The 27,518-nt window shown below is 32.2% G+C and overlaps 2 protein-coding genes and 1 pseudogene across 5 annotated transcripts; 1 reads left to right on the top strand and 2 right to left on the bottom strand.

Moving 5' to 3' along the window:
* Positions 1-328: 328 nt before the first annotated feature.
* Positions 329-24,308, bottom strand: Mi-1F (NBS-LRR resistance protein-like protein). Of its 3 annotated transcripts, none has more exons than XM_019214133.3 (3): positions 24,179-24,308; positions 4,267-4,329; positions 329-4,191 (listed from the first exon to the last, which is right to left on the bottom strand). In XM_019214133.3, exons 2-3 carry the CDS (start codon positions 4,306-4,308, stop codon positions 484-486), a joined length of 3,750 nt encoding a protein of 1,249 aa, XP_019069678.2. In that variant the 5' UTR covers positions 4,309-4,329; positions 24,179-24,308; the 3' UTR covers positions 329-483.
* On the top strand, positions 17,021-19,350 carry LOC101267122 (protein TRANSPORT INHIBITOR RESPONSE 1-like; annotated as a pseudogene).
* Positions 19,620-24,316, bottom strand: Mi-1E (NBS-LRR resistance protein-like protein). Of its 2 annotated transcripts, XM_069298675.1 has the most exons (3): positions 24,179-24,316; positions 23,486-23,548; positions 19,620-23,410 (listed from the first exon to the last, which is right to left on the bottom strand). In XM_069298675.1, the coding sequence occupies exons 2-3, from the start codon at positions 23,525-23,527 to the stop codon at positions 19,718-19,720; spliced, it is 3,735 nt and encodes a 1,244-aa protein (XP_069154776.1). In that variant the 5' UTR covers positions 23,528-23,548; positions 24,179-24,316; the 3' UTR covers positions 19,620-19,717.
* Positions 24,317-27,518: the final 3,202 nt, after the last annotated feature.

The raw sequence follows: 27,518 nt of genomic DNA, 5'->3' as shown, positions 1-27,518 counted from the left end.
TTGTCTATAAATCGAAATTGAATCAGTACCTTGACTGAGCTTTGAGCATATAAATGGGACTTCAGACGAAGTTAGACACAAAGGAGGTTTGGACAGCCAAAGTCAAATCAACAGAGTAATCTATGAATTCATGTGAATCCCTCAATTTCTGTCAAAATCCTATACATATGTGAATCTAATTGTTATTGATATTAACATGAGGTCGCCACAAATAGTTGTAAGCATCAAATCCTAGATTCCTCTTGCATACGGATAATACAGATGTAGTAATATGCGGTCTACTAGAAAATTAATGTGTGTATGAATGGAAAGAAAAACAACAAAGAGAGAACGACAATGGCAAACAACATGGCATAGGAATAGTAGTTTGGTATACAAGATTAATGTTTAAAAATATGAACTTCAGATAGTCACTTCAAATGGACAAATTAACAAATGATATTTGTCATATACAATGTCACCCAGCAAAGTTCAACCATAATGCTACTTAAATAAGGGGATATTCTTTTGGCCAAGGATCTGAAGCTCGCTCCCTCCTCTCATCTCTTCAGCATATTCCTTAATCTTGAGAGCAGAATATTCAAGTTGAGGACTCTTTACAATTTTGATAAATTTCAATGAATAAATATCTCCAAAACTAGGTGGAATCTCCTCAAGCTTACCACATCCCTGCAGTTTTAATTTCTCAAGATTGGGGAAGGATTCCTCTCCAACCTCCCACTTGGAAAGAGTCGGTAGACGCAAGTTCAAAAATTTGAGATTCATAAAGGTGTCTTCCTCCCCCATGTTCCATTCTTCTCCCTGGATGATTGCATCATAAAGGGACAACTCTTCTAGGTTGTGCAGTCTCGCTATTGTTGATAGCGAATCGGATGTCAGAGGAAAGTCAGACAACAACAGTTGTTTCAAATTTGAAGGGAAGTGAAAATCCCACGGCCGATTTGTCGCTACAGAGGACCCAATGTGGTTTGTGTTTGAACTTTCAAAACTTACACTGAGTTGTTCTAGTTCAGTTAGGCAATCCAATTTCGGGAACCAATATTGCTCTGTTGAATAATCCCATGACTCCTTGAGTTCAAACTGAAGCACCTGAAGATTGGGAAACCTTTTGAAAATATTCTTTGTATCTTTCAAATAGGAAATCACCAGTTCCCCTAATATTCTCAAGTTCTCTAACTTTGTGTCCTCTGCAATCAATATTGATTCATCTGCATCCATATCAAAGAAAGAACAAGCACTCACGAACAGCGCTCGCAGCTTTACAAGATCCCAAATTCTTGGTAATAGTATCAAGGTTGATTCTTTGTTATTCACCGACAAGATTTCTAGATTCCAGAGGTTTGAGAAAGACAAAGGCAGATATTTAACTTCTGTCCCAATTCTTAAGTACCTCAAATGATTCAACATGCATATTTCATTCAGCAAAGAATCATTCACCATGATAAAAGAGTTATCCAGGTCCAACACTCTAAGAAGCCTCAAGTGTCTTAGGTGAAATGCATCAGAAACACTGTCATCCAGTTGGTCTCCATTTATCCCCAAAGAATAGAGGTGTTTACCAGAATGCCTTTTCTTATTTGAATCGAACATGACAAAATTAAGCCCAAAGTGCTCCTTATCATCAATGGTAATTTGACGAGGCAACAAATCTGATGGAGCACTTGATCTTATCCGATCAAACAGATTTTCCTTTCTTGCTTTTATCAAACAATAATCATGCACAAGATCATGAAGTTGGTAAGTCGGGTACTCACCTATCTCATTGAAACAAATTACCAAGCTACTCGAAATTAAATCATCCATATAAATCTTCACCACTTCTTCCATACTCTTCATCTCTGTCTTCCCCACAAATCCTTCACCACCCAAAAAACCATTCAACTCATAGATTGTCATTATAGTGTCCTTCGGCCAACTTGCAAAATACAGCAAGCATGGCTTCAGATGATCAGATAAGTGGTCATAACTTATTTCAATAACTTTCATCACTTCCACTTCATTCTTCAAAATAAAGGAATGCGAATTATTTAAAACTTCAAGCCACACACTCCTTTTCTTTTCCCTCCCAGCAATGACTCCAGCAATTAGATCAGCCACCAAAGGAAGACCTTTACAATTTTCGGCGATTTCTTTACCGACATCTAATAGTTCATTAGGGCAACTCTCGTTTCCAAATGCCCTTTTCTGTAATAATTCCCAACTTTCTTCTGATCTTAGCAATCGAAGGTCAAGAGGATCAGTGTTCAGCTTTCCATGCAAAGCCACTTCCTTTTCTCGAGTTGTCAAAATAATCCTACTTCCTTTCTTAGCTTCAGGAAAAGGTCTTGTCAACTCATCCCATGTAGTTGTATCCCACACGTCATCTAAGACAATAAGATACCTCTTTCCATACAGTTGTTTCCGTAGCTTATCAGCAACATCAATATCCTCACTCAATTTTGAATCTGAGTCACTAACTTGTTTGAAAATTTTATTCAACAACTTCTTCTCATCACATCCTTGGTCGACCGTGCACCATGCATGAAGGTCGAAATGGCTAGAAACTGATTTATCATTGTATACTTTGTATGCCAAAGTAGTTTTACCTGAACCCGGCATACCAGTGATCGAAATGACATCTAGATCTGTAGGTCCACTAGTGAGCTTTCTAAGTATCCATTTTGTCTCCTCCTCAAAACCTACAACTATTTTATCAGTTGTCAATGACTTGCTCTCAACTGGTTTCTTGGGAGAGTTCACAACAATGAGACCTCTGTTCTTCAGAATCTTCTCATGTAAATCAGAAACCTCTTCTTTGATAAGCTTCATCTTCTTTATGGTAATGGGAAGTGAGAAAAGAAGATGTAAGAGACCATTATCTCTAACAATAATTGAATCAATGACATCTTTTGCCTCATAAGCCACATCTAGAATACGTGCCCAAATATCTTTATACAATCCTTGCTCAGCATCCACAAAGAATGATCTTATGAATTCCAGGTCTTGCTTCACCAGCTCAATTTCTTCCTTAATCAAAGAAACTGAATAAGCATTTGAATCTAACAAATCATTTACGTGTAGGTGCAACATATGCATGAAGAGCGGTCCATCACTCATGGGGAAGAAACATTGATATGAATCCGGTGACTTCAGATAAACATGTTTGAGGTCTTCCTTGAGGAGTTCAATATCTTTTAGCAAGTCTAGTGTTGCACGATTTGTTTGGTCGTTACCCTGTTTATTCCTTAATTTCTCTTCCAAATCGTGTACAAGAGTTGATACATCCCTGGTAAGTGTTCCAACACGATCCAAGAGATCAAAAAGTTTGTCATGATGAATAAAGCCCTTGGGCATATCAGAAAGGATAATCAACAGGAATTCCAGCATGACATGAATGTTTCGAGCCCCTGAAGTGCTAGGGGTAATAACACTTACCATGTGCTCTTGCAGATGAATTAGATATTCTCTCAGAATATCTGGAGAGGTTTCTAGAAGCTGCTTAATGAAGAGTCCAACTTCAGCTGAAGTTGAAGCTTTCAAGTTTGTATAACATATGTGCATAACCTCCAGTTCAACCGGGACAATCTTCAAGAGTAGATGTGCTAGCTTGAAAAGTCGAGAGACTCTATCATTTGGTTCATCCGCATCTAGCTCGGAGAGTCGAGAGTCTTCATCAGTCTGATCCTCCCAAAGGAAGTGTCCTACTCTTTCAGCCATCAGTTGAAACAGAGGTAAGACATTCTCAACCGTCTCATGCTTAATGCAACCATTCACTATCAACCCATGGAAATCTCTTAGGTTGCCACATACATTCTGAAGAACTTCATATTGAGTCACTCCAGGAAATATCTTTTCAGCGTGATGCTTGGATAGATGATACAGATTCAAAAGGAGGAAGTCCAATTGCTCATCCATCATGATGGCATCTGATTTATACAAGCTGATACAATCATCCATATTACTGGTGAGGCTAGTAAAGACATCATCATCCAAAAGTGGTTGAAGCAGTTTCTCAACCTCTTGTCTTTTTCTAGTCATTATATCTTCAAACTGCTCAAAATCGGAATAAGAAAGCTGAACATATGTACAAATAAATGCCATTTTCAATTTTAGCTTTTCAACTTGATCTTTGTCAAGAGCTTTTTGATTTTCCTCATTCTCTAGGTAAACCAGAACATCGGCAATGTCCTTGCTAAGAGCAGAAAATAACACCTGCCAAAATAATACATTTTAAAGCCACATATCTATAATTCAATACTTTACAATTTACTCTATAAAATAACATACCAATGAGTTGTTTGTTTCTTCATTATCTTTTCGTTTTTCCATGATTCTACTTTTTCTCAAGACCTGATGAATAAAAAGTAAATAAAAGTAACAGGAGAAAGAAGATGAAAAGATACAATAATCAATAATATCACTATTTTCACATATAGTAATTTTAGACTCACACAATTGGAAATGTCAATCTTAATCACACATCAAAATATTTATGACATGAATCACAAACATAAAATCTCACAACTGTTAATTATTATAAAAAAAAAGAAAAGAAAAAGGAGTCCTGCTCGTTTACCATTACTTTTCCAACCTATACAAAGAAGAACGTTATCGACTTAATAATTATAAATATGTGATTGTCAATCTAATTATTATCGATATTAATATGACGTCGACATAGAAACTTGTAAACATCAGATCCTAGATTCGTCTATGTGCATATGGCTTATAAGGAGCCTACAAGAAAATTATTGTGCGTGTGAATGTAAAGAAAAAAGAATAAAGAGAGAATGAGAATGGAAAACAACATCAAATGTATCCGTCTAACTTTTTTCTGACAAAAAAGTCTATAAAGTAAAAGTAAAGAAAACAGTGATAGAAATAGTGTTTTGGAGTACAAGATTAATGTTTAAAATATCAACTTTAGGTAGTAAAATGTCATTAAATTAATAATCTCTCTAATAATATTTTTCTCCTATCTCGACTTGGGCTAATGGAAAAAGATTACTCTTTTATTTTGATAAAAATAATAGTAAATTTTTTTTTAAGAGTAGGTGAAGTAGAATCAATAGAGAGCTCTGATTAAGCATGCTCATACCTTTTTGACATATTTTTGCTAGACAGGTTGAAGTAAGAGATTGAAGAAGTAGTTTGGTCGAAAGGAGAACAACAAATAGCGATATTTAGAATTGCAAGATTAATATAATACAATTCATCGACCAAATTCATTGTTATTATGCCGTGAATAAAGAAGGCAAGATGGTACCTTCACACAGGCTAAAGTTTAGCTAGAGAACCCCTACCCTACTCCACTAGCCCCCTACCAGCCCATCTCCACCCCTACCACGAAAAAATTTTAAGTTTATTTTTTTAAAAAATAAATTCAACTTCAAAAATTATTTTCAACTCTAGTAAAAATTAAAAGACATTTCTCAAAAGTATTTTTCATTCAAAAAACAAACACCAAAATATTTTTTCAGAAAATATTATCTATTCACCAACCAAACATAAGATAATAAGTAAAATATCTACTTGTTTTCGGGGAAAACATTTTTCAAGGAATTTCCATCATACCAAACACACCAAAGAGTATATTCCTCTATTTATATACAACAAAGGATAGTGTGAACAAATATTTATTGTGCCTTATTAGAAAGGATACAACTATTTAAAAAAATTGCAACCCTTCGTAAAGTTTACAACGTTTCATAAAAGTCGCAACTCTACATTAAAGTCGCAACTTTTCATAAAGTCGCAATTTTTTATAAAAGTCAAAACTTTTCATAAAAGTTACAACTTTTGATAAAAGTCACAACTTTTCATAAAATACAAATCTTTTCATCAAAGAGGAAGGCTAGTTTTAGAAATAAATAAATTTAAAAAAAAAATATTGCTTGTGGTGGCGCCATATAGGTGGTCTTAGGATTCTCTTGTATATAAATATATGATTTTTTTATTACTGTAGTGTTCGGACCAACTTTCACACTTTAATCTACTGAGATTTGAACCTAAAACCAAATGGTTATCATTTCTCAGTCACTTCATGGGTCACACTGTTAGGTGCCCAGTTATATTCATGTCCAAACATCACTTGGCCAATTTCCATATACCATTATTCAATCTTGTATTTATTATTAGTTTATTCTAATTTCACATTTTTAATGTTCAAACGCCCACTTATACTCTGCCTGTTTATATCAAAAAATTCCAACAGATTTGAATTCATGGCATACACTTGATATGTTCTCAAAAGTAAATACTTAATAGGGATAATGCACAAGTACCTTCTCAAACTATGATCAAAATCGCAGAGACCTATTTATACAATACTAAGATCCTATTACCCGCTAAACTTATTTTATAAATAATTTTCTACCCATTTTTGACCTACATAGCACTATCTTGTTGGCCCAGCAAGACATTTTTTCTCAAACTGAAATTAAAATTTAAACTATTTTCTTTAAAAAAAATAATTTGAAGTTTTGATTTTTTTGGTTGGGGTGAGGTTTACCAATTCTTGCGAAAGGCTTAGAATTATCAAAGGATCTGAAGCTAAAGGTTTAGCAAGTCTATAAAAACATGGAAATATATATATACACATATATACAAATTTGATAGGAATGAACAAGTTTGAACAAGTTTCAGTTTTGTAAACTATCTTGATCTTCGATTAATTTCACGGGATATATAGATCTAGATCTACATGTACAAATAGTTTATCTTCTTTTTTTTGGAAGAATTTTCTTGTGTATTATGTACGAGTATAAATATACAGGAAGAAATGCAAAATTTTAGCACAATATGAAGTGTCTAATCAATCTTGATATTTAAGCACCCAAATTCAGTATTTCGCTTTGATAGGTTCATAATTAAGAATCAAAATAATAATAGAGACTAAAATAAAATTCATTGACTTTTCAAGTCTTTTTCATCAATTTTGTAAATATGTATATTCATATTACAAGTTGATAGACTTGTGGAGATTGTTAATTAGCTTGTGAATGAAGATGATGTGTGTGTAGATCATGGATTTGAGCCACTAATGTTTCTATACTAATGTTGGGTGTAGGCTGCGTTCTTGTTAGCGGAAACGTGAAATTAAAGAATAAGGAAGAACAATAATGAAAATAAGAAAAGAAGAAGAGAGTTTTGAAGCATGAACTAATTACCTCTGCAATATTAGAAGCCCTGCTCCTTGTTTCAGAAACAGAGTAATTGTTTGCCAAATGATCCAATTAATGTAGTTGAAACAAGATCTGGACTTTATTATTATTATTATTATTATAAGTCTTGTTATTCACATAGGAAGATTCCTAAATGAGATTATTAATTCAACTGGCTAACAATGAATTAATTACTTGAAAGGCCAACTTAACAAGAATAAAATATATATATATATACATCTTGACAGTTTGTTCATTCATAATACTAAAATACAATTCATTGACTTTTGAATTATACATCTATCATCTTTTTGGTGCTTCTAATTTTGAGTGACAACGACATTATCATATGTTACTTTTCTATATTACTGAAGTGGAAAACTCCAAAAGTTAATTTTTTTTAAAAAAATAAATAAGTTCCATTTCCAATTTTTATTTTAAAAAAAATAGATCATTCTCCATTTCGGAAAGAATAATCTAGTTTGACTTGGAACGGAGTTTAGGAAAAGAAAGAAGATTTTTTAGTCTTGTAGTTCTAAACTAAAATTATGTCATATGTATCAAAATGTCATTTAATCTTATGGTCTTAAACATGTTACATGAAAAGTTAAAATTAAAATATTGTCAAAAAAGTAAAGGATAATTCTTTTTTAAACAGACTAAAAATGAAATAGGGATAGTATATGAATCGGGTGACACGTTCCGACACCAGGATAGTATATGAATCGGAGTGTCACGTTCCGACACCAGGATAATATATGGATCGGAGTGTCACGTTCCGACACTAGGATAGTAAGATGAATGAATATTGAGGGGACCGGAGTGTCACGTTCCGACACTAGGATAGTAAAGAGAATGAATCTTGAAATATGTTAATGTACTCAATTTAATGAACCTATTTCCCAAATGAGTATGGTATGGAGGCTTGAGTCCTCATGGGTGTACTTGGCGTTATTTATCAATGATTATAGTACTTGTTGTTGCTACCTGTTGAGTATTGTAGTTGATTTATGATATTATCTGATATATACTGTTTTCTATTTTGAGTTGGCCGATGATATCTACTCAGTACTCGTGTTTTGTACTGACCCCTACTTGTATGTTTTTCTCTTGTTATTTGTGGAGTGCAGCAAACGTGCCGTCGTCTTCAACTCAATAGCAACTCTAGCCAGTCTTCACCACGTCAGATTTCAGGGTGAGCTATTGTTCCTAGCTCGGACTGGATTCTCTCTTATTCATGTCTTGATGTCCTTGAAGTTCGGACATGGACTATCTCTTGTATTTGTTTTAGTTTCCTAGACATTCTTAGATTTAGTAATTTGAGGATAAATGTTCTTGTGATGATGACTTCCAGATTTTGGGGAATGATAAGTTTTGAGTTTAGAAGTTATTAATTGATTTCGTTAATGAGTTTTAAGTCTTCCGCATTATTTTCTGTTTATTATGGTTGAAATGTTGGGGTTTAGATTGGTTGGTTCGCTCACATAGTAGGATAAGTGTGGGTGCCACTCGCGGCTCGATTTGGGTCGTGACAATTTTTCTTTTTGATTTTTTTAATCATGCTGACCGTATTAACTTGCACACATTTCAATCAATTTCACATGATACCGTCCACTTTCGATTTGCACGCACTTCGATTAATTCCATGCATAACTCTATCCGTCAAAGATATGGATAGATATTACAAAAAAGACAAAATACATAAATATGTCTTTTTAACTTGGCTTCAAATAACATTTATCACCTTCAGCTTTGGGCGTGCACAAATACACACTTAAACTTGTATAAAGTTTAACAAATAAACACACATGTCCTACATGATATCCTACATGTCATTTTTTATCTTACGTGGTGTCCTACATGTATTGTGTCATGTAGGACTCGTGTGTTTACTTGTTCTATTTTATATAAGTTGAAGTGTATACTTGTGCATATCCAAATTAAAGTTGGAGGACATAAACGTAAAATGAGGTCAAGTTAAAGGGTACATTTATATTTTATGCAAAAAAAATCACCCTTTTCTTGCTGAACTGGAGAGATCGCTGCTCATGAAAGAGTATTAATTTCTTATTTTTCATGCTATGTATGATCAAATTTGGACTATTTTGATAAAATAAAAGGGAAAAATGTTGAATATTTTTGGGTGTGGAGACGACATGGTAATATCGATTCCTCATAACTTGAATTTTATTATATCAAATTAAGATTTCGATTCTATCTTACAACTTTACCACACTTGTTGTTTGCTTCAGCAACACTCTTTACTTGAGCACTCACTCTTGGTTGCTCTCTTACTTTTATTACTTCGTTTCTTGCTAGCTTGCCTACAACTCAAATGGACCACCTCTATTCATAGGAGGTGATAGAACAATCTAGCTAAACATATTTTTCTACTATATCCTAGAATATTCCTTTAATTACTTAATTCTAGAATTACCCTATCTAGAAGACTAGTCTCTCTAGAATACACATTTAGAGATCTTCCTTCAATTCTCCATAACTCCGGAATATTTTAGATTTTTCTTGACTTGTCTTGAGTAGATAATTAAGTTGGTGATGAATTCTTAAAAAATATGTTATTTAATTTTGAGAAAAGTTTATTTATGTAGCTTGACTCATTTATGTCATTGTCGTTTGAGAAAAGACATATTCATGCTATTATTTTTTAGGCATATTACATGAATATGCCCTTTAACTTGATCTCCTTTCACATTTATGCCCTCCAACTTTGAATGTGCACAAGTAGACACTTAAACTTGTATAAAATTGGACAAATAGACACAAACGTCCTACTGACATCTTACATGAAAATATGTGTCCTATGTGGTGTCTTACATGTATTATGACAAGTAGGACTCGTGTGTCTATTTGTTCAACTTTATACTAATTTAACTGTCTATTTGTGCACACTCAAAATTGGAGAACATAAATATAAAATGAGACTAAGTTAAATGATATATTTATGAACTTTCCAATTAGAAAAAATTATTTTTTAGACCTGATCAATTATTTTTCGACCACATCATTAATTTTAAAACGTGAATAATCAACATATTGTCTTTGCCAATTTATCCTCCCTAATTGGGATGACACACCGAATTTTTATATTCTATTGATTGAGTGTTAAGTACTAAGGTGATTTCTAAATGAACATCATATATCATATATTATTATAAGTGGGAAGATTCAAAGCGCAAAGTTGGATTACCATTTTACCTTTATATTAAAATAATTAAAATAAATGATATAAAATATAATTAAATATTTAATCATGACTCATTTAAATCAGTGGATGAATCAAATTCACATTAATAATTAATTTCTCTTTTGTTGTAAAAATCAAGAGTATTTGGAGAGTTTTTCCTTTACATAAATTTGATATGGACTAAAATCATCGAACTAATTTAAAGCAAATTAATTTTATCTACTCAAAAGTCATCTTACCTACTGCTATAAAATACCTAGCATGGTCTTTATGTAAGTGATAAGAGGAGGATGAGAGATTATCAAGCAAAATAATTAATCTTGCTCATTATATTGTATTGCAATAATTTCCTTTTATTTTTATCCGCTCATTCTTGTCAAGCTTAAATATTTTGTACATTCTTTTTTAATATTTTGATGGATATACTTTCTTATGATTTTCTTTTCTAGTGGAATATCTTGTGTCCTATATGAAAATTAGTGATATACAATTCATGTTCTCCTATATTTCTTAATCATTGATGAAATTCATAATGAAAGATTAATCAGTTAATTTTATTTGCGACTATCGATAGAGTGTTTTACTTTAGGTTTAATATATTTTCGAGATTATTATTTATTAGTAGTGAGAGGAATAACTAAATGAGAAAAATCACATGTAATTTTTTAAATGTATTTTTATTTGACTTTTCGTTTATATTGTATAATCTATTGATCTTATTAGTTTATTATTTATTTGTGAAAACATTCATTCTTCAAATTGATCATATATCTAGAATAAGTCATTTTGAAAAGTTTGTGTTGCTCCATTTATATTGATTATTCAAAGAGAAATTTTATGAAAAAGAGAGTACTATTATTTTCTCTTCATAAATCATATGTACAATATTTCTCTAAGGTTAAAAAGAAGATGCATATGTGATAGAATAATTAAAATAATCATATATTATTATAAGTGGAAAGCTCTATAGTGAAAAGTTGAATTACTATTTTGCCCTTTTACTAAATTAAGATTTAATTTATTATTTAATTAATTATAAATATTTTAATTACACAATGATATATATATATATATATATATATATATATATATATATATCTATTTAATTTTCGTAAGTATTTAAAGTTAGGGAGAAAATTTTAATTTATTCAGTCAATGACTTTCAATTAGAAAACAATGATAAGATTCCTAAAGTCTTTCTATTACTCCTATTTATTCATGCATCACTTAATTACTGAAGTTGAAAGGTTTTTTCAGTTTTAAATTTTGAAGGCACTACTTAATTTACATTAATTACAATGAATGTTGTAAATGAAAAGATCACTCTTTTGAACTTTCATATGTTACTTCACTCTTTTTAATTAACTTGAATTATTTTCATCTTCCACGTATTATTGAAATATATAGATATTTAAGACATAGAGAAAGAAAATAACAACACAAATCAAGAACACTCAAAAGCACAAGAATTCATATTCTAACCCTTTTTTCAAAAAATTTCTTGGTCTTCTTTATTGCATAAAACTATATGATGGCACAGTATGGTTCTAATACATTTGAAAATGCTATGTTAACATTTAGATGAACGTACAATAAATCTATTGAAAGAGTAAGTCACGATTTAGATTACAATTTTTTTTCTTGTTCTTCCCGTTTTAGTTTTGTTAATTATGATTCTTCCTTCTATATTAAATGATTTTTTGTTATATTCAGATAATATGTCGATATATTAATAGAAGAAAAAGTAAGGTGGACTACAATTTTGAGATATGTTGTTCATTAAAAAAATTATATTTCTTTGATTAATAGTCATTGTATAAAAATTAATTTCATTGTATATGTTCTTTTTGGCTATATATGATACAATCCTAATGCATGAATTTTCTTTCTGATATGGTGTCTTCTCTTCAATCTTTTGGTGTTATATTACACTGTTTGATAAGTTTTCATTGTATTTGTCTATTTTTTTTCCCTATGGAGGTTGTTTTTGGTTGAAGGGTAAAAAAATATTTAAATAATAAAGTATAAAATTAGATTATCATTTTATCCTGTGTTAAATTAAAATATTATAAAATATTTATTTATAAATAATAATCATTCTACATGCCACACTAAATATTAAAAATTTTAGTTATTACGAGATCATTGAGTTAAATCAATATATGAAGACCATAATCAATGCCCAGTTGCCCACTAAAGATTTGCATTTTTTCACAATAATACTTTAGACAAATTACTTGGTGCAACTTTAATTGCTACTATTATTTTGAATAATAATTGCAGTTATTGTATTCTTTCTTTTCATTGTAATAAGGAATAACATATTCATCTTCATAACCTACACCATCTAAATACTCTATTTTTATCCATATACATCTTTATTTCTTTCACGAGTATTCTAACTAAAGTTATTTTTTTCATTCTATAGTTTAAATAGTGCCACTTATATCATTATTGTTTTATTTGATTCATACTTTAACTAAATGAAGAAGTCTCTTGAATTATAATTGTTTATGGGAGTTTTGTCGCCAAAAACTCGAAAAAGTATATAGTGATTTTGTATTTCTTTTTTTCCCATATACATATTGTTATATGATTAAAGTTTTCAAAAGAATGTGTATGTTGTCGCATGTTTTTTTCTTTGTTTATTTTGTATGTGTTTTCTCTCTATAAACTTCTTTAATTTGATTTTCCATAAATTTCTGATTGTTTTAATTGTATTTTTATTTAGGCTAAAGTTAATCTTTTGTGACTATATATAATGCAAATTGGCTAATTACTATCTAAAGTTCTAAATTTACAGTTGTTGATAAATTTTATACATTAAAATAAGAATCTTCGTTTGATGTTATTGTGATTAAACTTTTTTAATTTGATTTTCCATAAATTTTTGATTGTTTTAATTGTATTTTTATTTAGGCTAAAGTTAATCTTTTGTTACTATCTAAAATTCTAAATTTACAATTTGTTGATCAATTTTATACATTAAAATAAGATTCCTCATCTGATGTTTTTGTCACAATTTTATAATTTTATTTGTAATTGTTAAATTTTGTTATTCATTAAATGCATGTACACGTAGAATTCTAATTGTTATAATGAAATATAAAAAAAAATTAACACATAGTCCAGTCACTTTAATGATATAAATAACGTTTGAACAAGTCAGTCAGTCAACTGACATTGGGACTGTACAAGCATTCATTCTCAATTAAATAAATTAATAGCATACTATATGGCTTGTTTACCCAGAGTAGTCGAAATTTAATTTGTAGACAAAGTATAATGATACTAACTCGCTATATATTTAGTAGATAATGTGCTTGATTAAAATCTTACTAGAAAAATGACATTTAACTTGACTTCAGTGGATAATTGTGACCTTTAACTTTGTCGGTGCACAAGTATGCTTATCTGCCACAAAGGAAAGAGATAAGAAAGTTGATCAAACTTTCAATAGTCTCAGTTTGAAGTCAATGAAGTGATTGAGAGAACTCAGGTTCAAATTTCAGGGGAGTTATCCGATACCGGTTGCTGGTGCGTGTTTTCAATAGTCATGGCTCGATACATTATATGTTTTTTTTTCTTCTGAGAAGGGATACATGAACTGTGTTTGTGATAAAATAGATAAATTGATTGTTAGTTGTAAAAGCAGAAGTTTCCAAGAGAAAGAACAATAATCCTAACTTATTAATTGTGCTGATTCTGATAAATGCCAGGGATAAATAAACAGCGTAATGAACTTCAGTGTTTACTGAGATAACATAGCTAAACAATTCATGTCGAGTGAACTATTTGAATAATTTACTGGTCTGCCATATGAAGAATAACTTGTATGATTCGCTGGCTTAAATTGTATGATTCGCTGGCCTATTTCGCTGTAATTGTATAATTCGTTATCCTATTTCACTGCAATTGTATAATGCGCAATTGTATAATTCGCTGCCTATTTCGCTGCAATATTTGTATAATATTTACTTTGCATACAATTGAATTGAAGTAAAATGTATATATATTGTATAATTATAAGTGTAAAGGAAGAAGATATATGTTTTTCTCTCGCTTTATAAAAACACAATTTATACACTTCTATTGTACAAAGAGAGAGAAAATTGTATTTCAATGCAATTGTATAATTCGTTGGCCTTTTTCGTTGTAATATTTGTATAAAATTTACATTTGTCTACAATTGAATTAACGTAAAATGTTTGTAAATTGCATAATAAAGTGTATAGCATGAAGATATATATTTTTGCATGTGTAGATACAATTTTCTCTCGCTTTATACAAAACAGAAAAACAATTTATACACTTCTGTGTATAAAGCGAGAGAGGCGAGCAGAGGGAGAGTGATGAACGAGAATGGGAGAGTGCGAGCGAGATTTTTGGGAGAGAGGCGACTGACAAACTTTGGCTAACGTTTGCTATGGAGCACAATTGAATCAAATCGTAGCTACTCTATTTATTTTAGGTTATTAATTTGCTATTATATACAATTATTTCTATATTAAATCATCTTTATTAAAATAGACTTACTTCAAATCATAAAATCTCAAATAAAAAAATTAATTGAATGTTAATATATTTATCGAATATCGAGGGACGAATAAAAAACAAAAAAGAAAAGTACAGGAGCATTACTTAGGAATCATGAGATTCTCCTTACACCATTTTCATCACATACAATAATTACACTTTAAATACATTTGGCAAACAGAAAAATAAATAAAATAAATAGAAAACGACCATTCACTAATGCTACAACCCCACAATGTGTGAATTGATTTGAACTATTGCTTTCAACTTCACTTTTTTAGTTTTTTTTTTCTTTACAAGAATAATTTTTAAATCAAATGATTTGGTTTGAAAACAACACCAATTTGTTGAAAAGTATTCAGAAAATTATTTTTTTAACATTTAAACAAATTTCCAACTACTTTTTACTATATTCCAAAACGTCTCGTTAAAAAAGGAATATAAAATCTCAATCAGGTTAATTAATACAATAAGATTTTTGTATTTTTAGTTATAGTCATAGATGAATTTAAAATCATTTTACAAAATTAAGTTATGAAAAATTATTCTATATATATATATATTAAAACTTACTAGAATTATTGAAAACTTTTAAGATTGTATATCGTAATCAATTATCTAACTAGCTTTTAGCCGTAATATACGAATAATTTTCTTCACAATTTAATAGTATTAACGTATGTTAATATGTTATATGACGAAATTAAAAAATGTGTGAATTTTAAATAGTATTGTCATTATTGTATGAAAGATTCACAATTTACATTATTTTTGTATAATTTAATTTTTTTAAAAATAAAATTGATTGAATTAACCCTCTAATAGTAATAATAATAACAATAATTATACAAATTATTATTTTAATTATGTCTATCTTAAATCATTTCAAATTATAATTTGTAATTGATTACTTTTTAAATCATTAAATTCCTTAAATTTCTACGGCCAAAATGTATTACTTTTCGTCTCGTTATGTTCATCGGACACGTGTCCATTCATGTACAATGACATAAAAAAGTAACCCAAACACTTGACTCATGTTAACCCAACACATTTCCACCTCTTTCTTTTTCATATAAAAAATCGTTTCGTAACTGATTTGAAAGTGAGTAATATAAGTATCAAATTTTACATAAGTAATATCGTATTTAATAGTTGGTTGAAAAAAAAAAGAGCCATTCATAAGAAAGTTTTAATCTTTTCATCTGGGGTTTAATACCTGTATTTGCTTGTAATTGAGGAAATGGTAGGTTTTGTAGAGCATTATTGCTTGAGTTCTTTAGTATTTACTGGTGAAAAAGAGTTCAAATCTTTGCACTGTTGTCTAAGTACTTTAGCCGTTGCCGGTGACTTCATTAAACTGATTTGATAGAACAGAAGGTTTTGTGGAACATTGGTGTCTGAGTACTTCAGCCCTTACTGGTTGGGATGAGTTTTAATCTATGCATCTGAGGAACTTTTCTTGCTTGTAATTGAAGCAGTGGGTTTTGTGGAGCATTATTGTGTGAGTACTTTAGTCTTTCTGGTGAGAAAAGTTCTAATCTTTGCATCTGGGGTTTGAATGTTTCTTGTTAGTAATTGAGGGTTTGAGGAAGTAGTAGGTTCTGTGAAGCATTCTCGTCTGAGTACTTTAGCCCTCCCACATTGTGTGAACAATCTCTTCTCATCGAGCATGCGTTTCCCCATCAGCTGAAGCAACACTGTTAATCTTTATCTCTGGTTGGTCGCTGATATTAAAGTTGGGGTTGTTATAACCAAAAAATCAGGGTACATTTGAAAATAAAATATAATTCAACATTCGAAAGCGAGTTATAAGTTGTTTTCCAAATTTGATTTACAACTTCGAACTTTTCGTAAACAAACACTTAGTGTTAAGTCTTTCAGTTCATTCCTCTGTTTTGCTTGATTGATGGTATTTCATAGTAGTTGGTGGAAAGAGTAGCAAGAACGCCGTAGCGAAGAAATGCCTTAGCACTTTGATTCGCTTACTGGGTAAAGAAGCAAGAGCATATAGTTGTATGACTTGGCTACAACAAACGAAAGGGATGTAAGAGGGCACGATTTCGTCCACCTTTAAAAACTAAGCAGAAACTGAATCTAATTGAACTTTTGTTTTGATATCTGCACTTTACTAGCAATGATGCACAGAAAGTGTGACCTACTGGATCAGTATTATAAGTAGTTCAATTATTGAAAGGGTTGAACATCTTGTAACATGGTTATCAAATTAATGTTGCATTTTTTTCTCTTTCCATTTGATTTATGACAACTCCTCTTACATTTGGACCATCTTTTGCTGCTATTCTTGTTTAGGGCTGGGAATAAAAACTATAGAAGCAATGTAACTGGTTATTTGCTGCAGGAACTTGAGAGAACTGGACCTGGGAGAAAGTGAAGCAAAAGACCTGAGTGGCCATTGGCTTAGTCATTTTCCTGATAGTTGTACATCGCTTGTTTCACTTAACATTGCTTGTTTGGCTTCTGTGGTCAGCTTCTCAGCTTTGGAGCGACTAGTTGCTCGCTCTCCTTATTTGAGGACTCTTCGGCTCAATCGTGCTGTTCCCATTGAGAAACTTCCAAAGCTACTTCGTCATGCTTCGAAGTTGGTTGATTTTGGTAGAAGATCCTACTCTGCTGACATGCAGGCTGATGTTTCTGAAGTTTTCATAAATGTATCTCAAGCGTTTTCAGGCTGTAATCAACTCAAAGGCTTGAGTGGGTTTTGGGATGATGTGCCAGCCTACTTTCCAACTATTTATCCAGTCCACTCCAAACTCACCTCTTTGAATTTAAGCTATGCTACCATTCAAATACCTGATCTTAGCAAGCTCATTGGCAATTGTTTCAATTTGCAGCGGTTGAGGTAGGTTCTAGCTTGTGTTTTACTTTTGTATACTTATTGCGTCATTTCAATAGTCATGGCTCACTACATTAACTGTGTTTGTGATAAAATAGATAAATTGATTGTTGGTTGTAAACACACAAGTTTCCAAGAGAAGAACAATTATCCTAACTTATTAATTGTCTTGCTAATTTTGATAATGCCAGGGATAAATAAACAACGTAATGAACTTCAGTGTTTACTGAGATAACATAGCTAAACAATTAATGTCGAGTGAACTCTTTGAATAATTTGCTGGTCTGCGATACAAAGAATAAGTTAATGTTGAATCTTAGTGTTGCACGAATCCTATACTTTGACAATTCATGTTTATTTTTCCGGGTTAGACGCTTCCATTAGTTTTTAGGCTTTTCTTGTCCAGTGGATCTGCTGCATAATTAGTTATCCAGCTTACGCTTTAAGGCACTTGGAATGGATGTGATTGCAGGTGCTAGATTACATTGAAGATAGCGGTCTTGAGGAGATTGCCAACACTTGTAAGGAACTTCAAGAGCTTAGGGTGTTTCCTTTTGATCTATTTGCTCCAGGACCTAATGTATCCTTGACAGAGCAAGGCCTTGTAGCTGTCTCAATGGGCTGCCCTAAGCTTCAGTCAGTTTTATACTTCTGCCGCCAAATGACAAATGACGCCTTAGTTAGTATTGCAAGGAACCGTCCTAACATGATCCGATATTGTTTGTGTAATATCGAGCCTCAAACTCCTGACTACTTAATCCTTGAACCACTTGATACTGGTTTTGGGGCCATTGTGCAACAGTGCAAGGAAGTGCAGCGACTTTCTTTTTCTGGCCTCCTTACAGATCGTGTGTTTGAGTACATCGGGGTCCATGCTAAGAAGTTAGAGATGCTTTCCTTAGCTTTTGCGGGAGATAGTGATCTAGGCCTCCTCTATGTTCTCTCTGGTTGTGAGAGCCTCCGTAAGTTGGAGACTAGAGACTGCCCTTTTGGCGATGAGGCTCTGTTGGCTATTGCTGCAAAGCTGGAGACAATGCGATCCCTTTGGATGTCTAATTGTTCAGTAAGTTAAGCATGTATGCTGCTAGCCTAGAAGTTGCCATGGCTTAATGTTGATGTTATAGACGAGAGGGGTCATCCGGATACGAGATCAGAAAGTTGCCCTGTTGAGAAACTTTATATATAGAGGACAGTGTCAGGAAGGAGGTTCGACACTCCTGGTTTTGTTTGGATTATTGATGAAGATGCAACATCGACTCCATATAGCAATGGGATTTCTCTTTGGCTTCTTCTTAGGAAGACTTCAGGTATTAGTTCTATGCTGATCTTTCACCTGCATTTACTTGCTTGAGCCTTGTGTAGTTGCAGTGCTGGTTATGGTGGCAGTGAAGCGCATGTGCCATTGATTTGACCTTTTGTTGAGTGACTTTGCAGCAATTAATTACAAATAATGAGTTTAAACTCTTGTTGTTGTGCTATATCACTAAGGATAACTATTGTATTTTCAACTCTTATTGTTTTTTCTGTTGAAATGATGCTGTCAATGTACTTGTGGTCCTGTATTGTTGTAATTCTCCTTGAAGATAAATGGGAACCTTTCATTCATTTGAGTGCTGAAATCCCATTTAATTTGTTGAACGTTTAGAAGAAGGTATTTTATTGTTCTAGTACGAGTCAACCTGATAAACAAACACTTACATAGGTATGATGACTGTTCATTTTCTCAATTTAATACCTACTCGTGTAAATCCAAAGTTAAAAGGTCATGTTTATGTATTATGCCAAATCTATACTCACATGTGTGCTTGCGATAAAAGAAATAGACAAATCAACAAATGATACGTGCATTTATAAAAATTATAATTTTTGTTGAAGAAACTTTGAGAAATCCACAAAAATATTTCATAACTGCAACAAAGTTTTCTTAATCATATACAATGTACCCTGCAAAGTACAATCAACTTTTCAACCATAATGCTACTTAAATAAGGGGATATTCTTCTGGCCAAGGATCTGAAGCTCGCCCCCTCCTCTCATCTCTTCAGCGTATTCCTTAATCTTGAGAGCAGAATCTTCAAGTTGAGGACTATTTACAATTTTGATAATTTTCAATGAATAAATATCTCCAAAACTAGGTGGAATCTCCTCAAGCTCACCACATCCCCGCAGTTTTAATTTCTCAAGATTGGGGAAGGATTCCTCTCCAACCTCCCAGTTGGAAAGAGTCGGTAGACGCAAGTTCAAAAATTTGAGATTCTCAAAGGTGTCTTCCTCCCCCATGTTCCATTCTTCTCCCTGGATGATTGCATCATAAAGGGACAACTCTTCAAGGTTGGGCAGTCTAGCTATTGTTGATAGTGAATCGGATGTCAGAGGAAAGTCAGACAACAACAGTTGTTTCAAATTTGAAGGGAAGTGAAAATCCCACGGCCGATTTGTCGCTACAGAGGACCCACTGTGGTTTGTGTTTGAACTTTTAAAACTTACAGAGAGTGTTTCTAGTTCAGTTAGGCAATCCAATTTCGGGAACCAATATTGCTCTGTTGAATAATCCCACGACTCCTCGAGTACAAACTGAAGCATCTGAAGATTGGGAAACCTTTTGAAAATATTCTTTGTATCTTTCGAATAGAAAATCAACAGTTTCACTAATATTCTCAAGTTCTCTAACTTTATGTCCTCTGCTATCAATATTGATTCATCTGCATCCATATCAAAGAAAGAACAATCATCCACGAACAGCACTCGCAGCTTTACGAGATCCCAAATTCTCGGTAATAGTATCAAGGTTGATTCATTATGTTCCACCGACAAGATTTCTAGATTCCAGAGGTTTGAGAAAGACAAAGGCAGATATTTAACTTCTGTCCCAATTCTTAAGTACCTCAAATGATTCAACATGCATATTTCATTCAGCAAAGAATCATTCACCATGATAAAAGAGTTATCCAGGTCCAACACTCTAAGAAGCCTCAAGTGTCTTAGGTGAAATGCATCAGAAACACTGTCATCCAGTTGGTCTCCATTTATCCCCAAAGAATAGAGGTGTTTACCAGAATGCCTTTTCTTATTTGAATCGAACATGACAAAATTAAGCCCAAAGTGCTCCTTATCATCAATGGTAATTTGACGAGGCAACAAATCTGATGGAGCACTTGATCTTATCCGATCAAACAGATTTTCCTTTCTTGCTTTTATCAAACAAAAGTCATGCACAAGATCATGAATTTTGAAATTCAGTGCATCACCTATCTCATTGAAACAAATTACCAAGCTACTGGAAATCAAATCATCCATATAAATCTTCACCACTTCTTCCATACTCTTCATCTCCGTCTTCCCCACAAATCCTTCACCACCCAAAAAAATATTCAACTCATAGATACTCATTATAGTGTCCTTCGGCATACTTGCAAAATACAGCAAACATGGCTTGAGGTGATGTGGTAAATGGTCATAACTTAATTCTACAACTTTCATCACTTCCACTTCACTGTTCAAAATAAAAGAACTCAAACTACTTTGAACTTTAAGCCACACACTCCTTTTCTTTTCCCTCCCAGCAATGACTCCAGCAATCAGATCAGCCACCAAAGGAAGCCCTTTACAATTTTCGGCTATTTCTTTACCGACATCTAATAGTTCATCAGGGCAAATCTCATTCCCAAATGCCCTTTTCTCTAATAGTTCCCAACTTTCATCTGGTCTTAGCAATCGAAGGTCAAGAGGATCAGTGTTCAGCTTTCCATGCAAAGCCACTTCCTTTTCTCGAGTTGTCAAAATAATCCTACTTCCTTTCTTAGCTTCAGGAAAAGGTCTTGTCAACTCATCCCATGTAGTAGTATCCCACACATCATCTAAGACAATAAGATACCTCTTTCCAAACAGTTGTTTCCATAATTTATCAGCAACATCAATATTCTCACTCAATTTTGAATCTGAGTCACTAACTTGACTGAAAATTGTATCCAACAACTTCTTGTCGTCATATCCTTGATCGACCGTGCACCATGCACGAAGGTCGAAATGGCTAGAAACTGACTTATCATTGTATACTTTGTATGCCAAAGTAGTTTTACCTGAACCCGGCATACCAGTGATCGAAATGACATCTAGATCTGCCGGTCCACTGGTCAGCTTTCTAAGTATCAAGTTTGTCTCCTCCTCAAAACCTACAATTATTTTATCAGTTGTCAATGACTTTCTCTCAACTGGTTTCTTGGGAGAGTTCACAACGATTAGACCTCTATCCTTGGGAATGTTCTCATCTAAAGCAAAGATCTCTTCTTTGATAAGTTTGATCTTCTTTATGGTAATGGGAAGTGAGAAAATAAGATGTAAGAGACCATCATCTCGAACAATAATTGAATCTATGACATCTTTTGCCTCATAAGCCACATCTAGGACACGTGCCCAGATATCTTTATACAATCCTTGCTCAGCATCCACAAAGAATGATCTTATGAATTCCAGGTCTTGTCTCACCAACTCGATTTCTTCCTTTATCAAAGAAATTGAATAAGCATTAGAATCTAGCAAATCATTTAAGTGCATGTGTAGAAGATGCATGAAGAGTGGTCCATCACTCATGGGGAAGCAACATTGAGATGAATCCAGGGCTTTAAGATAAACATGTTTGAGATCTTTCTTGAGGAGTTCAATATTTTCCAGCAAGTCTAGGGTTGCACAATTTGTTTGGTTATTACCCTCTTTATTCCTTAATTTCTCTTCCAAGTCACGTACAAGAGTTGATACCTCCCTGGTAAGTACTCCGACATGAGCCAAGAGATCAAAAAGTTTGTCATGATGAATAAAGTCCTTGGGCATATCAGAAAGAATAAGTAATAGGAATTCCATCATGACATGAATGTTTCGAGCCCCTGAAGTGCTAGGGTGAATAACAGTTATCATATGCCCTTGTAGTTGAATGATATATTCTCTGAGAATATCCGGTGAGGTTTCCAGGAGCTTCTTAATGAAGCGTCCAACTTCTGCTGAAGTTGAAGCTTTCAAATTTGTATAACATATGTGCATAACCTCCAGTTCAGTTGGAACAATCTTCAAGAGTAGATGTGTTAGCTGGAAGAGTCGAGAGTCTCTATCATTCTGATGATCCTCATCTGAGTCTTCATCAGTCTGATCCTCCCAAAGGAAGTGTCCTACTCTTTCAGCCATCAGTTGAAACAGAGGTAAGACATTCTCAACCATCTCATGCTTAATGCAACCATTCACTATCAACCCATGGAAATCTCTTATGTTGCCACATACATTCTGAAGAACTTCATATTGTGTCAATCTAGGAAACATCTTTTTAGCACGATGCTTGGATAGATGATAGAGATTCAAGAGGAGGAAGTCCAATTGCTCATCCATCATGATGGCATCTGATTTATACAAGCTGATACAATCATCCATATTACTGGTGAGGCTAGTAAGGACATCATCATCCAAAAGTGGTTGAAGCAGATTCTCAACCTCTTGTCTTTTTCTCGTCATTATATCTTCAAACTGCTCAAAATCGGAATAAGAAAGCTGAACATATGTATAAATAAATGCCATTTTCAATTTTAGCTTTTCAACTTGATCTTTGTCAAGAGCTTTTTGATTTTCCTCATTCTCTAGGAAAACCAGAACATCGGCAATGTCCTTGCTAAGAGCAGAAAATAACACCTGCCAAAATAATACATTTTAAAGCCACATATCTATAATTCAACTTTTTACAGTTTACTCTATAAAATAACATACCAATGAGTTGTTTGCTTCTTCATTATCTTTTCGTTTTTCCATGATTCTACTTTTTCTCAAAACCTGATGAATAAGAAGTAGATAAAACTTTAACAGGAGAAAGAAGATGAAAAGATAAGAATAATCAATAATATCACTATTTTCACATATAGTAATTTTAGACTATGACAATTGGAAATGTCAATCTTAATCGCACATCAAAATGTTTATGACATGAAATCACAAACATAAAATCCCACAACTGTTAAGTAAAATGTCATTAAATTAATAATCTCTCTAGTAATATTTTTCTCCTATCTCGACTTGGGCTAATGAAAAAAGATTACTCTTTTATTTTGATAAAAATAATAGTAATATTTTTTTTTTGAGAGTAGCTGAAGTAGAATCAATAGAGATCTCTGATTAAGCATGTTCATACCTTTTTAATATATTTTTGTTAGACAGGTTGAAGTAAGAGATCAAAGAAGTAGTTTGGTTGAAAGGAGACTAATCAAATAGCTAGATCTAGAATTCAAACAAAGATTACTAAAATACAATTCATTGACTTCACAAGTCCTTTAAATACCAAAAGTGCAAGATTACTAAAATACAAATGAGTAGTTTTTGTTGAAAGGAGAACAACAAAAAGCTAGATCTTAATCATTTTCATGTTATTCTGCTGCCAATAAAGTTTAGCAAAGAAGAAGATGGTACCTTTACACAGGCTGAAATTTAGCTACAGAACCCTTTGTTTGAGAAATAATGCTGAAGCTATTGGAGAAAAAAACAAGTGTAGTAGTTGAAATATACAATACAAGTCTTTTAGTAATGAAGAAGAATGAAATATTAAATTACAAACCCATAAGTCTTTTTTTAATCAATGTCTCTTGTCTTTCAATTTTTATACTGACGAAGATAAAAACAAGTGGTTGTCATTTCATCAAACACATTGTAGACATTGGCAATTTCCACATTATAGAATTTAATATAAAATATCAAAACATGAATTCTTGAAATGGAGTATAATAATTATTTTCTTCACAATGAATATACGTATTATATGTGTACATGTTCAATATAACTGGAGAAAATTTTGCAGAAAAATAAATAACAGAGTTTAAAATATGTACTCAAAAAGAATAATTAATATCATAAGTATAAATTAATGAAGAAAAAAAAACATACCACGATATGAAAAAATAGAATGAAAAAATTGAGAAAAACAGTGTTGCGGCGGGTCTATCAAGGCCCGTGTGGGTGTCACGCCACCCACGAACTTCGACAAAAATTCTATTTATATTTATACAAAACATATGTATAAATAATAACAGTGCCACTTAGAGAATAAAAGTGTTCTTTGGTATAGTGGTAGACTATCAAGTTTACAAGCCATAGTCCAAGGGATCAACCCCATTTCCAGCGTTTTTTTGTTTTATATTTTTCTTTTTAACCACATGCAACGTTTCTTTTTTAAACTACAAGGCACATTCTCTTTTGATTTTGATTTTTTTTATTAACTTATTATTAACTGTTAATCAATAATTATTTTTAACTAATTTAATTTAACTTTTTGGTTTTTCTTTTATATGATTAAATATAATAAGAAAATTCTATTCACTGTTGAATTCTCCTTTTAACTTTGGAACAACAAAAAGTTGTCGTTAATTAAAGTTTCAGGTTTTCATCCGTCACCCAATCATGCTCTCCCGTCCAACCACAAGACGAATAATTCTATTTGAATCTAATATTGATTTTATCGATGTGTCTACTGAGCATTAGAGACAATTTAAAATTTGAAGATTTTGATGCACCAATACTATTTTAATTGAGATCGTTAACGAAATTTTTACTATAATTAACGAATAATTAGTATTTAATTGGTTACTAATGGCTCGAATATGATTTATAAGCTAAACTTAAAATAAAAATAATGAAATACGATTGAATTATATTCTCGCGAGTGGTTCCTCTGGCTTGTAAACCAACTAAACAAGGGCACCCCTACGCTTCTTATGGGTGCACTATTGATTATATCCTACTTTATGTCAGTATCTCACGATAGATATACATATATACACGTAATTTTTTTGAAGTTAACGGATGCACGTGCACCCCTATCAAATCATGTGGATTCGGCTCTGGTTGGCACCCAGTGACTATAATTCCTAAATTCGCCTCTACTGTCAGTAAGTCATTCAACAGTAGCAAAGTACATAAATATTTAATTTTGCAGAAATAAAAGAAAAAGATCATAATTGTTTTTTGTTTTAAAATGAGTGTGTGTTTAGTATGAAGGAAAACATTTTTCGAAAAATGTTTTCCAATTTTCTCATATTTGGTTGGGTCAAATATTTTCCAAATCAAATCATTTTTCTCAAACTTAAAGAAAAAAACTTCCCTTCCAAACTTAAGGAAAACATTTTCCAAAACTCTTTTCTAACCTCCCCCTACCCACCTCATTCTACCAGTCCCCAACCCACCCCCTGCCAGCCCTCTACCCACCCACCCATACCAGTTTAGTTTTTTTAAAATATTTTTAACTTTACAATTTCATTTTTACATCTATCAAGCAGTAGGAAGGAACAAGTTTCAGCTTACTGATTGGGCAGCATATATATCCGAATTTCACAAGATCACATTATTTATTCAACGGATTCTAAAAACCTTCATTTTTCTACTTTCTCATAAACAAAATCTAACTTAAGATCTAGATTGAACTTACTATCAAATATTTTTGTCATATTCTTCGATAGAGTAGATGAATTAACTAACCTTTTTACTTGATAGAGAAAAAAAATATCCTCTCCTAATTGGTTTCATATATGAAAGCTCAAAATTATGGAACTAAACACAAACTATGTATAACTAATGACACAAATTGGGTTTAATGCTTAAAAAAGACTCTTTTGTTGATTGGGGTTAGTGGAGAAAAGAATCTCAGTATATTAAAAAATTAATACAGGAAATCATGCATAATTGTATAGTATTAAAAAATTATAAACATAAGTTAGTGCTACTAAAAAGCAAAAGCATGAATCACTTAATTGTCTACTACAAAGTCCAAATTCATAATTAGGTTTAGATAGATTAATTTAATTAGAAAGCTAATCCAAATTTCTCATAAGAATAATACTCTGCTCACTTTATATTACTTTTTACTTTTCATTTTTATTACACACCATTTTCTTATTATTATTCAATCCAGATATAATATTAACATTTTTTAAAAACATAATTTCTTAACTTAAAGCTTTTATTTCTCCGCAAATACTATGATATGTTTACTATCACAAGTTTCAAAAGTCTTTTTTGGTTGTCCTGTTAAGCTTTGCGAAACAAAATGATGAAACATTGTTTTGATTCTAATTTCTAAGAAAACTTGAACACAGTGATGAGTTTGCTCAAACTATGGTTAAGGAATTTCTATATTGAATTACTAGTGAATTTGAATATTAAGATGTGTATTAAGATTAATATATTTGAATTTATATATATTGTCACACATCGTATTGACGCAACGTGGATGAAATGGAGCTAGGCTTGCCTTCGGAGTCTTGTATGATAAAAAGATCACTAAAAGACGACTTTGTTGTAAGGTGTGGAATGTTGATCACTCAAAAAACTCTCATATTCAGGAGATACAAATTACAGAAATGAGATGTTAAATTTGTTAAAATCAAACTAATGATGCTGACCTTGTGTTGCAACTGTCGAGCAATACAACAAAATCTGTATCAATAACATTAACCACATAAGCCCTCCGATCGAGTTGTAAAGACAAAAGGGAAAGGTTAAACAACACTGTGAGTTTCAGACCTGATTGAGAAAGAGTGTTAATAATTATGTGTGTCTTACGGGTTATCTAGTTCGCACTCCCATATTGCCAACACAACAAAAAGAATTTTACTTTCGGTAACTTCTTTCACTCATTCAGTCCGTCTCACAATCTGTTGGATCTTAATTATGAAAGTCAAATATCCACACATCGTCTAAAAAATAAATAACTATCACACATTAGTTTCGTCACAACTAATATTAAACATACATACAAATT

This window comes from Solanum lycopersicum, chromosome 6 (assembly GCF_036512215.1).
Source record: "Solanum lycopersicum chromosome 6, SLM_r2.1".
NCBI lineage: Eukaryota > Viridiplantae > Streptophyta > Magnoliopsida > Solanales > Solanaceae > Solanum > Solanum lycopersicum.
The sequence above is the reverse complement of the archived record's forward strand: the minus strand, read 5'-3'. Positions and strand labels throughout refer to the sequence as shown.